Genomic DNA, 14,023 nt, shown 5'->3' on the forward strand with positions numbered 1-14,023 from the left:
TGGGCTGCTTAGCAGAGACTACATCTTCAGACAGGAATGAAAACAGAAAACTGCCACACCCCAATTTCACTGGAGGAAGATGCTTCCGCTGACTCCGACTGTCCTCCAAGGAATAACTGGAGATATTCTCCCTCTGAGCAGATGATTATGCAGTAAAGGAAGACTACGACGATTACAGGTTGTGAGCATGTCCCAGCCTGCTGCTTGTCAGGGGATGATAAAGATGACAATCATAAACATTGGGCTCACATTAAAGAATAGACCGATAATTCTATAAAATGTCTAGCCCAATGGCCAACAATTTAAGTTAAATCTGTCCTGTTAGGGAGCAACTAAAAATAAAAAGGGAGGCAGGCACGCATATAACACTGCCTGCCAGTTAGCCTTGTGAATGGCAGGGACCAGGATTAGAAACTGTTTTCTGAAATGGTTCTGGCTTGTAGAGAATGAAAACGTAGCTTGGAAAACAGATGAGCAAAATCTCCAAAGAGGAAAAACTTGTGATGATTTCTGATTTGGTGTTCCTAATTTACTGACATTAGCAGGAAACTATCGATAGTCTAGAACAGCACAGAAATGCGAAACGCGTGACTCATACAGGACTTTTACTTTTTGTCATTCCTTACTCTCCGTAGTAGACTCTCAACAATAACTAGTAATTAAGTTTAATAGATGAATTGCATTACTCTAGGAATGAAATATGTTAAATCTGGTTTAACAAACTTTTAAGATGGGGATACATTATTATAAGGGAGGATGTGAAAGAGCCAACATTGTTCTTTATTGGAGACAAAAAAATAATGGACGATAACTGATGAAAGTAATATTTAGTGATTTGTTTTCCTTTTAAGAATTTCTCCAATTTGCTCAACCAAAGAAGAAAAGACAACCCAACCTACCTCATTAGGGTGGGAATGATGAACTTATCTGGATAGAGCAGCATTTTAGCAGGTAAGAGATGATGCTAAGTGATTTTCTCATTGTTATTACCTTCTCTTCTACTACACTTCAGGACTACCACAAAATTGAATAAATGCATCCTGTGAAAACCTAAGTTTCCCCATCTGTGAAACGGAGACAGTAGTAGCCAACCTATAGTGTTCAGAGGAGGACTAAGGTCCTGTCCTAATGTAGGACCTAGAGTATGTCCTCAGCGCATATTAGACGCTCTTTTTATTTTATTTTTACAGCAGCATAATAGAATTCATCTGACATTTCTAATATCTAGATTGGGACCATTGATCTCTTACTGATGACAAGAAGATGTAGCCAAAAAAGAAGAAATGTAGCCAAAAAATAAAAAACTTTTGAAATTTCTGTTCCCAGCAAACCATCAGATAACTATAAGATTTGGGAATGTATTGTTTTCTTCTCTTTTTTAGTATTTTTTTAATTTTTTTAATTTATTGATTTGAGAGAGAGGAAACTTTGATTTGTTGCCCTGTTTGGGGATTGAACCTGCAATCTTGGAGTATCAGCACAATGCTCTAACCAACTAAGCCACCCGGCCAGGATTGGGTACATATGGTTTCCAATCATGCGGTGGGATCTCCCAAAAGGAATATTATAGGGAATCTATAGTCAAGCTAAGTATTTAAAATATATACTATTTGTCTTTTTAGTTGCTATAATGTGTACATATAAGTAAAATCATGTTTAAAATATTTAAAGTGTCTAAACTTAAAATAGCCATATGCGGATTTAGATTTAATTATAGATATAGAATTATGTCTTCAAAAAGTAGAGATTTCTAATTATAACATATATTTTGAAATAGTTAATTTAAGTGTGAAGTTTCTGAAAGTTCTCTTAGTTGTATCTATTTTTAGACTGCATAACAAAATGGTCTTAAATTGGGATTACGAATCACTGCCTAAAAATCGGAGTATTTAAAGAGCTGCTGTTTTGTAAGCGAAGGCAATAAAGCCCAGAGAGGCTGCGTAACCTGTTCAGCCATTGAGTTTAATGGTAACCACATATTTCAGTTAATGTTTTCTTTGAACTCTATACTATAATTATTAGACCTGAACCTATCCAAACCATAATGATACTAAAAATAGTATTATTAACTACACAGAAACTCAGAGCAGGATCTTCTTTTAATAGTCCAAAATTGGCCACAACTGAAATGCCCATCACAGTGAACAGATAAGCAAACAGTGGTATATCCATGCAATAAAAATAAAAGAAGGCCCTGGCCGGTTGGCTCAGTGGTAGAGCGTCGGCCTGGCGTGCAGAAGTCCCGGGTTCGATTCCCAGCCAGGGCACAAAGGAGAAGCACCCGTCTGCTTCTCCACCCCTCCCCCTCTCCTTCCTCTCTGTCTCTCTCTTCCCCTCCCGCAGGCAGCCGAGGCTCCACTGGAGCAAAGATGGCTCGGGCGCTGGGGATGGCTCCTTGGCCTCTGCCCCAGGCGCTAGAGTGGCTCTGGTCGCAACAGAGCGACACCCCGGAGGGGCAGAGCGTTGCCCCCTGGTGGGCGTGCAGGGTGGATCCCGGTCGGCGCATGCGGGAGTCTGTCTGACTGTCTCTCCCCGTTTCCGGCTTCAGAAAAATACAGGGGAAAAAAAAAAAGAAAGAAAATAAGAAACAGACTATTGGTACAGCATAGATGAACTTTAAAATCATGATTCTAACTGAAAAAAAAAATCATGCAAAAAAAAAAAGAGTAATCTTTACTGTATGTTTTCCACTTATATAAAATTCTAGAACAGAGAAATTTAATCAACAGACAGAAACCTATCAGTGGTTTCCTGGAGACAGTGGTAGAAGAAGTGGAAAATTATAAAAAGGCATAAAGATCATTTGAAGTGATGAAACTGTTCAGTCACTGGACTGTAATGATGGTTTCATGGATTTATACTTAAGTCAAAAACTGATTTTAAAAAACGTATACTTTAAAAATGCAACATTTATCTTACTCTATTCATACCTCAATAAAGTGGGTAGAATAAACCTTATTATCCAAGCCTGTTTCATAGCTACTTTTACACAAATAATGGAAAAATAATAGTGAAAACATTACTCTCTTGTTCAGTCAGCAACAGGGATACCAGGGATTTCAGTATTAAACAAGGTAAGTACATGGAAGATCTTCCAGTTTGATGCCCTTAAAGAAGGCTTAATTTATTTTGAAATAGTGCATCCTCAGTGCTTACGGATAAAGATATCAAAAGTTAGAAAACTGGGTCAATCTACAAGTAACATAAACCACTTGCATGAGCTTCATTGATTTCCATTTTCTCTTCAATGTTGCGAAATGGGTGCCGTCATTACGATTTAAATGGTTACCTGGGAAACAGCTTCCCAGTTTCATTTGTACCTTCTTGGCATTCTAACAAATAGAGTGTGCAGAAGACCTAGCACGCGAATTCACTCAAAAGAAGAAATTGTTCTGTAAGTGCCCAGAAGCACTGTGCGCTGTTCTGCAGACTGCAAGGCCCACTTACAGTCTGCTTTACTTCTGGAGCGCAGAGACTGGCAGAAGGAAGACTCCCCAGAATTTGCTGAGTTTATCTCACATTGACCGAGATGACGGGCTACACTGGGCAAAAATGTATTGTTAGCTCCAAGCATGAGCACTAACTAATCTATGGCTTCTCAAAGTTGAGAAATGTGTGAAAGGAAAAAAAACTAAAAACACCCACCTCCTTAAAAACTGCTTTTAATGAGTACAGATATAAACTTTGCTTATGACCATTATTCAAGTAGGAAGCAAAAATATATTTTGTAAGTTAAATGCACAAAAACCTATAAAAATAACACTTAAGAGTAACTTGACAGATTATAATATTTTGCTTAAACTGTCTCTCAAAGTGAGTATGGTATGGGTTGCTATGGTGATGGTTTTATTTTTTATTTTTTTGTTTAGTTGGCTTTTGAGGCCAGTAAGCCAACTGGACTTAGGATATTTCTGCTCTGCCATTTATTACCTTTGTGACATTGGGCAAGTTATCTAATTTCTCAGTTCCTTGGTTTTCTGGTCTATAAAGTGGGTATTACCATGTTAACCACAAGAACACCCACACGCATCGTATCTTAAATGCTTTACCCATACTTATTCATTTCAGTCCGCCCAATAATGTGAGGTGGGTACCGTTTTCACACGGACAACCTGAAGCTCAAAAGCAGTGACAGCGCAGGAGGCCACATCACCAGCAGATGCCTGAAGTCAGATTCCAAACCAGATCTGCATTCTTCACCATCATCCCATGCTGTCTCCCATAATGCAGTGTACAATAACTCGCTGGTCATCAAGATTAAATGCGTCAATGCACGTACGGGTTAATAATTCTGCCTGGCTCGTACTAACATTCAGGAGTTGTTATTTTCTCATATCCCCCACTACTTTTCTTTGAGAGTACAGTCATGTCCCACGGACATGCGCTTGACAGGAATGTATCACTGACTAGCCCATCTCAGTTTTTTTCTCGTCCAATTGGACAGAGTCCGCGAAACACAGCGTCTGTGCATTGATGGCAACTTGACACACATACGTAAGTACCACCGTACAAATTCGATTAAATTCACATTTATTCTCTTTTATTTAATCTTTAAAATAAAAACCGGTAGACACCTAAGAATATATCCAAGGATCCCCATCAACTCCACCTGCAACTTTTAGAGCCCACTTTATAAAACTGCTCACTTGTTTAAACTTCAAAAAGAATGTGATAGCTCTGGGTTGCTTGAAAACAAAATGTGCATCCCCGATGGGCCAGGAGTTGATTCTCTGTTTCCCGTATGCCGGGCACAGCACCTGGCACATAGCTGGAACGCACGTGTCTGCTGAACTGAGTCCCAGAGCACAAAGGCGGGGAGAAGTTGGCCAAAGACGGGCAGAACAGAAAGGCTGCAGTGCCAAATAGGTCAGTGAGAACCGTGCAGAAAAAGCAATAACAACACCAACTCCAAGTCCCACAATTCTAGGCAAAGAACACTCAGGGTAAATAAATATAGCTGTGACTGACTGGAAATTGAGATCGGGTGGGGTGGGCTCATCTCACCAGCACCTGTTGAGTTCAAATCCGATTTATTTTTCTCTTTTACATTTAGATTTTCCTCGTCACTATGAAAAATAACTTGCCATATTCTCTGGGGAACCAGGTTGGAGCCCCGTTACTTAGAAAGAACACTAGAAACTGGTAAGTTTTTATGCTGCAACGACTGGCCTCTCTGCCATTCGAGGACACACGTGGCTTTCTCATTCTTGAGCTTAAAACCACATTAACTGTGCCCACAGTCCCACGCACCACCATCCCCACGCCGAGAGTGTGCAGAAGCCACAGAGTCAGGCTGATGCCACCTGCCAGGTCACGGGACTTAGCAGGGAACTCCTCTGGGACGTCCACTAGGGAATAAGAGGAAAACATGGCTTCTGGCTCGTCCCCAGGGCCTGTGTCTCCCTCCCTACGACCCCGAGCAGCAGAAGCGGGACACGCGCTGGGAGAGTGGAAGGGACAAGACGAGGAGCGCGGTTGGAAAATCGCAGCCTGGCGGAGTGCGCAGGGGGTGGGGACGCCTAGCCCAACTCCTCCTCGCTGCTCTGCGGGCTCCTGCGGCGGCCGGGGGCTTCTGGAAGGAAGCCAGGGAGGCCCGGGACGCAAAAGCCTCAAAGGGGCAAATTACAGAACTAGTTCTGTGCCCTTATAAAGAACCCTTCTCTTCCGAGCTCCCTCCACCGCCCCAAGCGGGGGCGGGGACAGCCGTGGAATCCAGATCTTTCGGCCTCCGGAAGTCGAATCGGCCCTGTAGACACCGGTCTAATGACCCGAAACTACCAGGCCCCCGCTGCCAGGACGGACTGCGGTCAGAATCAGCTTCGGAGTGTTGAAGAATGCACACCCGGGGTCGCTCATTAGAATCCGATCGGGGCCTGGAAAGGTGCACCTTCCCATTTAGAGCGCGCCCCTCTGCACCCTCCGCTGCCGTCCCAGCGGCGCTGGTCCCTCCCTGCCTCTCCGCCCCCGCAACCGGCCCCACACCCGAGGGAGACAGCTATTTCCCGGGCCTCGCAGAACCGCAGCCCGGGGTCAGCAGGGCTCGGGCGCCTCCCGCGCTCCGCCACGCCCCCGGGCCGGGCTGGCAGCGCCTCGGTCGCAGCCCAGCACCCATACCTTTTCCGATGACTTCCAGCAGCGCCTTTTCCTCCGGGGTCAGCTCGCCTTTCTGTACGTGAACCATTGCTCCCGCCAGCTTGAAGGTTATTCTGTGTCTTTGGGAGTGAAAAAGGAAACGTTGTGTCTGTGTTAGGGACGCGAGCCGCAATGGGGCAGCTCGAGACCAGAACCCCGCGAGGCGTTCGGATTCTCCCTGTCTCCGGCAGGCTGGCGAGCAGCAGGCGAGCCCCGGCGAGCCGGCCGGCGGCCTCTGCTGGCCCAGCGGCAGTCCCCGCCCCCCGCGCGTCATTGGCCGAGCCGGTAGGAGGAGCTGCAGGAGGCGGGGGCCAAAGACTTCCATTGGAGCAGCCCGGAAAGAAAAACCAAATGGCAAAAACCAGAGGGGGGAAGTTAAATTCCTCTTACACGTTTTACATCCTCATCCCGACAGCTTTAGATATTTAAGGACATGCAGTAATTAAATCCTTGATCTGTAAGTTCTATGTCCGGTGATGGCTGAATAGGCGTGCAAAGGGGCCTGGTTCTCGCCGACTCCCCTCCATTTCCTCAGGAGTGGCGCGGGCCGGCCGGGGGCGGGCCAGGAGGCGGGGCTGGGCGGAGCGGGAGGCGGGGCTGCGCCAGGCTCGGTGTGTCGATGTCAATGTGTCTGTCCTTCACTCCTCCATTGTCTGCCGCCGCCACTGCTGCCGCTGCCACTGCCGCTGCCGGAGTCGCCGCAGCTCCCAGCCTCGCGCGTCGCCGCTAACTTCTTGGACAGGTGAGAAGCAACCCAGGTGAGGCAGCGGGAGCAGGCAGCGCTGCGGGGAGCGCGTCCGCCGCCCCGCCGGGGGCTTCCACCCGGGCCGGAGCTGGCCGGGGGGAAGCATGTGCCTGCTGGGGCGGCTTCCTGCCTCTCGGTGGGGAAGCATCCCCGCGACCCCATTAAGCTCACAGACCGCCTCTCAGGGCTTCGGAGTCCAGACGCGCCAGTCGCCACATTGGGCCACCCGGGGAGACCCTGGGACTGCGAACGGGTGGGGACCCGCCACGCGGTGGGAAGTGGCGGGTGCACATCGTCTCGTGCGTGGCACCGCCAGATGCGGCTCCTGGGGCTGAGGCTCCGAGCTCGAGGTGGGGTGGGAGGGAGAAGGTAGTTATCCCTTGGCAAGGCGACCTCTCACCACCCCAGACACACGCACCCTACTTGTCATCTTCTCTGGCCGCGGTGGAAGCTGTAGAAGAAAACGGGTCTGATTGGCCCTGTGGTGCCGCTTAAGGATGTTTGGAAGCAATTTACACTTGCACTGATACTTCGTGTATGAGAGCGGGCCTGAGGGAGGGGGGAGGAAGGGCCTCGCCGCTCTGCTAGAGTTCCCAGCCTCTTTGTAACTGATACTGAGATTTATGGAAATAGGGGAGAGAAAAGGAGGGAGAGTAAATTGGTTGCTGTCTATATATAGCTTTAGATTTAGCCTCTTAATCCTTCATTCAAGTGCTGTGTGTAGCCTGGAGTTTCCACCGTAGGGTAGCTAGGGGGTAAATACAAGTGTGTACCCTCTTGTGGCTCAGAGGCAAGACAAGTATGAAGTCAGTCAACCCTCCCAGACCCACATCCGTAACATATTTACAGCATCGATAAAAGCTTCTTTAGAAATTAGTGTGTACTTTATACTGTTGTTTCTCTACTGACTAGTATTGATGTTTCTCCCCAAACCCATCTGCTTCAAAGAGAAACATTTGAATAATTATCTGGGTGGTTTTTGTTAAGCATCCCCACCACCACTCTGTCTCCCTACAGTGCTGCATATGAAGTGAGATGCATTTTCCTCTGGCCTTATGCCTTCATTTTTTGAAGCATTCACCAACACTTCTGAAATCCTGGAAGATGTTCATCGTTATTTCCTGCCTTTAACAAAAATCTTTCTTAAACCCTAGCTATTTTTTTTTTTTCCGAAGGCTTGCTTATCTTTACAGGCTGGGGCAGATCTGAGCCAGAACATCTCACATAAAAACGGTTTGAAATTATACATCTCAATGTATAACAAAGAAACTTTTGTTTGATGATGCTTTAATAATGAATGTGACCGTTCAAACAACATGTAGTAAGACTTTTGAGAGTGACCATTCTTTTGTAACACTTAGAATGCTTTTACTACCACAGTGTCAAGTGATTCAAAACATAGTATCATACAGACGAAATCCACCTAAAAAACCCACCTAAGGAAATACTTGCAGAATAACTTCCCCTAACACGGGATTTAACATCTTACAGCAAATGCATGGCCAGAATTGGGTACTTCATTGCCAGTATTTCCGTATCTTGTGCCAAATCTGGGCCATGGTTACTTGAAGGTCACACCTGTTTGTCTCACTGAGGTTGTCAGTTCCTCAAGTATAGCAACTTACTATTATTTCTTGGTGCCTATGGCACCTGGTTTGAATTTAGTAGTCCTCTGTGAGTATATGACTTCAGTAAATTTAGAACCAATGGGATTTGAAGACAAAAGCTGGCATCTACCTAGAAATGCAGATAAATAATGTTGAGTTTAAATTTCTAATGTAATGGATAGTGTTCATCAGATGGATTACATTAATCATTTTGTACAGTGTAAATATTTAATGTAGGAATAAGATTAGCTGCCTGACCTGTGGTGGCGCAGTGGATAAAGCATCAACCTGGAAATGCTGAGGTTGCCGGTTCGAAACCCTGGGCTTGCCTGGTCAAGGCACATATGGGAGTTGATGCTTTCAGCTCCTCGCCACTTCTCTCTCTCTGTCTCTCCTCTGTCTCTCTCTCTCCCTCTCTCTCTCCTCTCTAAAAATGAATAAATAAAATTTAAAAAAAAATTAAAAAAAAAAAATTAGCTAATGAGCATTCCTTAAACTAGATTGAGGAACTTCTCTTATACTAAGAATATAGTCACGGCAAAGAAATATTATTGATAATCAAATCGCTACTACTTATTAAGTATTGCATCTGTGCCACAGATTCTACCAGATTCTTGGTGTAGGATTCTTTTAATTTTGTTACAGCGACCCCGGAATTGGCCAGTATTGTCTCTTTTTCTGAAAATAAGAAGACAGAAACTAAAAGAAATTAATTTGTCCATGTCCCACAGTTAGGAAAGATCAAAGATGCAATGGAATCAGATCTGTCTCCAAACTCCTTTCTTTCTTCCCAATTATCTGCCTATGTGGCTGACAGTAACGAGCTAAGAGATGATCGTGTGATTCAGCATGCCAAAGGACAGAAGTCTCCCTCCTACCTGTCTCCCAATCCCTTCTCCATGCCCTGCAACAAATGCTGTCTATTTCTCTCATATCCTTCCTGAAGTATTTTATGTGTTTATGGCTTATATGTGTATTTCCACTTTTTTTTTTTTTAAGAAGTGGAAGCATTAGTAACATTGTTCCACAATATGTCATAGAACCTGTGTGATGCTTTGGCCTCTCTTCTGTTTCTTCACCTTTAAAAAAAATAATGAATTCTAAAATTTCTGAAATGTCATGTCACCTCCCTTTTCTACTTCTGTCTCAACCTCTCCCGGCCTATTGCATTTGACTCCTGAGTAGCCTCCTCCTCTCTCACCTCACCCCATCCAGCTAATTCAAGGCACCAGCAGCTCCGTAAACACTGGGCACCCTTCATTCACCCCAGAGTGAGATACGCTCAGAAAAGACAGAACTGATTCACTTCAAACGTGCCAGTGGCTTTTCCCTGGGCACAGAGGAGAGCCTCAGTTCTGGCCTGGAAGGCTCCAGCATCTGGTCCCAGCAGGCATTTCCAGTTAGCCAACCCCTCCCACACCCCTTGCTATAAGGTCACCACACTGCTGGTTCCCTAACGTGCCAGTAATTTCCACCCATTTGTTCCTGCTTTTCTCTTCCCGGAATAACCTCCTTTCCCTCTTCACCAAGTCTCTCTCCACCCCAGATCTGAAGAACTGTTCGTTTTCCATATACTACTTACATGTAACCTCTCCCACTCCATTCTTTAAGGGAGTCCAGACACCAGTGAAAACATTTCTACATGTCATGCAGCTACGGGAATAAGGGAAATCTTTAGACAGGTGTTGCTGGAACAGTTAGTTATTGACACCTTCTACAATTCGTTCCTATCTTGTAGCACCTGGTGTCCCTAGTCCAAGTAACATTATTGCTTCCTCATCTGGATCCCCATGAAAAGTCCTAAAGTAGGCACCTTTTTTCATGACACTCTATTATAATTAAATTAATCTATTTGACCATTTCTCCTTCTTGACTATAAGTGAACTAGGACTAATTTACCTTTGTCTATCAAGACTGGAACCCACTGTCTTGCATCCCCTGTGTGCTCACTAAATGCTGAGTTGAATTCATTTTGGTCTCTTAAGTTATTTTAGGTGGATATGCTTCCCTACTTGACTAATTCTCCCTGGCATTCTGAGGTGATTGTGGCACAATCATACAATCAACCAAGGGCAGAAGTTCTTTAAATGTTTTCAGTTTCAAGCTGTTTGACATTCTGATGAGTGCTATCAAATAAGAAAACGGGTTTTCATATGCACGTTACAATTTTGCTACCACTCTTGCATTCTCCCCTTTTAAGCCCCTGACTTCTAGCTCTCTGCCATGCTTCCTTTTTATTGAAGGGAAATAGCTCATCTCTATTATATTTTTTGAAGTAATGTTTGACTTTACATTTGACTTTCTTTTCTTCAATTAGGAATACTTCTTCAGTGATTCAAAATTCGATGACATTAAGAAATTTTATTTAAGGAGGGAATGATATGGCATCCGAGACTTACTTCAGTGTAATTCTGACAGTGGGGGACAGGGACGGAGTGAGGGTATCAGTGAGACACCATTGAAGGTGGGCAGTGAATACACGGACTTCGTTATACTGTTCTCTCTACTTTCTGATACGGTTGAAATTTTCCATAATGAAGTTTTTAATGTAAAAGTTGGAAGTATTACAGCCTCTAAAAAATTGTGGGGTTTTTTTTTTTAAACAAAATATAAGAAAGTAATTTGATTACAAATGCCCTTTCTCTATATGTGGAGTTTGGCCTGTACAATTATCCATTTAGATGTTAAAACAGCTACACCTCTATCTACAAGGGACTGTCTTGAGAGCAGTTCATTTCCATAAACTGTTCAACACATCACATTTTAACTTCTGCATAAAAGCTAAAAGGTAGGTGGCGTTACTCAGTGCTATGTCACAGGCTTATGAATATCTTACTGACAACTAATCTTCATCCTTTTTGGAAACTGACAAAGTACTTTTCAGACGAGTCTGAATAAGGGGTGTAAATATATTTCATTTAATTGAGAAAATCACGTGGTGAAGCAAGTGGAGATGCTGATTTTCATCTGTGTCTCCTAAACCAACTCAGAAGGCATTTCAAAAAAAAAAAAGGGTCCCCAAATTGTGAGTGGTATCAGCATTGTTAGATGCAGATGTTAATTACAGGAAAATTAGGACCAGGTTTAGGGCTGGGCCGGGTGTGCCCATTAGACTTTTACTCAGGGTTTGCTTAATTAAATGCACATTTTGTCACCCACTTTCTGGATTTTTTGCAGCTTCATAACTTAACACTTCTTGATGTTTAAGTTTCTTTTATTAGGTTTTGGACTTATTCAGTGTCAATGTTTCCAAAGGCCAACATGTAAAAATTTTGTGTCATTTATAACACATCTTCCTAGACTTTGTTTCAAGGGTTTTTAAAGAATATTTAATTAAGCTTTAAGCCAAGTTTTTACAATATCTAAGGACAATGTACCCAATCCAGTGTTTACTGCCAGGTATGCTGAAGCCACTTTAGTATGTATCCAACTGAGACTCATGTTTATATTAGATATATCACTGTGGAATTTAAAACTCTAGGCCAGTGCTATTATACTCCTGTCCCTAAGTATAATAAAACTGTTCCGATAATTAATTAAAAATAGAAAGCTACAGGAGCATCAGAAGGAAAAAGCTAATATCCACCTTCCCAAAATACATTTAAGTTAAAAAATTGGAGTTTTTATCTCTGGTCATTTGGTTGTCTATTGTGGGATTATGTTTGAGTCTGCAGACAAAGCAGCCCTTAAATTTACATTTATCAGCCTCTGAGCAAAATCTCTTCCTGGTCTGTTGATGGGTAGGGTAAAGCAGTCCCATTAAGTAACCTCTTCTGACATGGTGGGAAATGATTATGGATAGTCCCTGGGAGACAGACAGGCACAGCCATATCCCTGGGAATTGGTGTGACAAAATCAAGGCTCCAACGTCCAGGATGAGATTTATTTTCCAAGGCAGTTGGAGTGGGAAAATCAAGACTGCAACCTCCAGGGTGATCTTTATTTTCCAAGGCCATTTCTCTCGGTTTCAGTTTCTCCATTGGTAATGCAGGGATGTTAACCAAATTACCGGGTGACTCGGAGAATCTTGGAGGATACCCTATGGATTATAAAATGTTATATGGGCCCTGGCCGGTTGGCTCAATGGTAGAGCGTCGGCCTGGCGTGCGGAAGTCCCGGGTTCGATTCCCAGCCAGGGCACACAGGAGAAGCGCCCATCTGCTTCTCCACCCCTCCCCCCTCCTTCCTCTCTGTCTCTCCCCCTCTCACAGCCAAGGCTCCATTGGAGCAAAGATGGCCCGGGCGCTGGGGATGGCTCCTCGGCCTCTGCCCCAGGCGCTGGAGTGGCTCTGGTTGCAGCAGAGCGACGCCCCGGAGGGGCAGAGCATCGCCCCCTGGTGGGCGGAGCGTCGCCCCCTGGTGGGCGTGCGGGGTGGATCCCGGTCGGGCGCATGCAGGAGTCTGTCTGTCTCTCGCCTTTTCCGGCTTCAGAAAAATACAGAAAATAAATAAATAAATAAATAAAATGTTATATAAAACCAAACTGTTCTATTTAGGGCCAACTCTGTCTATTTTTGCAGTTGGGAAATATATCAATAACATAATTATGGGCCTAGTTCTTCAATAATTTCAAAGTATAATTGTATAGAAATTAGTATTTGTCTTGAGCCCATCTTCCTACATTTTGGAAGATAAAAATTATTTTTAAAATTAAAGCGATACTCTCATAGAAGATAATTTATTGATTATATTTCAGGGTTGACATTATTTTTTATATTAATAAGAAAGTTATGAGCCTCTATTCTGTTCAAAGACGTGGTCTTTGTGTTCTAGAGGCTTATACTGTCCTCCAGGAGACAGGGCAGCCCCTGAGACAATAGGGACTGAGGTCATCATCTACAGCTCGGCCCTGTTAGGGCACTCATCGGTTAGACACCTTGGAGGACTTCTCTTTGCACATTTAAATGGTTCTCTGGCTCCTTCCAACCTTTCAGCTCTAATGTCAACATGTTACTCTTCTACCCACGCTGCTTCTTGCTCCTTGAATGCCCTCCTCCACCCATTTCTGCATATCACATTTTACTCAGATCCATCTCAGCTCAGTGACCCCTCCTCCTCAAAGCCTTCTCCAGTCCCCAGCACAGCACTGCAGACACAGGGGTGGAGAGCTCAGGAGAAGGGCTGATTCCTGGAGAAAGTGACGGTTTGAGGAAAGTCTGGAAGGACTGGGGAATTACGACAGGCAAACCAGAAAATGAGACCATTAAAGGGAGAACACGCCCCCTCCCCCCAAAAAACTATAAAATATTATGACGTATTATAAATGTTTTAAAAGTAAATATTGGCTGCAATTTTATGGCCAACCATTGCTGAAACCTAGAAATGATTTCATTCAGAGGCATGTTTTCCTCAGTATGTCAACCTTTAAACTCATGAAAGTGGTAGAGTATATTTCACAGAACACATTGACGTATGTTCTTGTTCTCAAGTAATGTATAAAATGTGACATCACAAGTTTAAGGCTAAATTGAAATTTTTAAACCAGTATCTTCAGAATTGGTAGAAGTAGGAAACTTGGTAATGGACATAAAAAGAAACA

At 43.9% G+C, this 14,023-nt stretch overlaps 2 protein-coding genes across 4 annotated transcripts in view; one reads left to right on the plus strand and one right to left on the minus strand.

The window, feature by feature from the left end:
• Window positions 1-6,421, minus strand: part of ANKMY2 (ankyrin repeat and MYND domain containing 2) — a 30,082-nt gene extending 23,661 nt beyond the window's left edge. The window contains exon 1 of the mRNA XM_066238477.1: window positions 6,115-6,421. Coding sequence (XP_066094574.1) covers window positions 6,115-6,406 — 292 coding nt within the window. The 5' untranslated portion in view covers window positions 6,407-6,421. The remainder of the gene's footprint in view (window positions 1-6,114) is intronic.
• Window positions 6,422-6,743: 322 nt separating this feature from the next.
• Window positions 6,744-14,023, plus strand: part of BZW2 (basic leucine zipper and W2 domains 2) — a 66,983-nt gene continuing 59,703 nt past the window's right edge. Inside the window, exon 1 of one of the 3 annotated variants that reach the window (XM_066238478.1) lies at window positions 6,744-6,874. The gene's annotated coding sequence lies outside the window, so the exon portion shown is untranslated. Of the gene's footprint in view, window positions 6,891-14,023 lie in introns of all 3 variants that reach the window. The other 2 variants (XM_066238482.1, XM_066238480.1) reach the window with 2 other exon arrangements.

Source organism: Saccopteryx bilineata, chromosome 7, assembly GCF_036850765.1.
Source record: "Saccopteryx bilineata isolate mSacBil1 chromosome 7, mSacBil1_pri_phased_curated, whole genome shotgun sequence".
NCBI lineage: Eukaryota > Metazoa > Chordata > Mammalia > Chiroptera > Emballonuridae > Saccopteryx > Saccopteryx bilineata.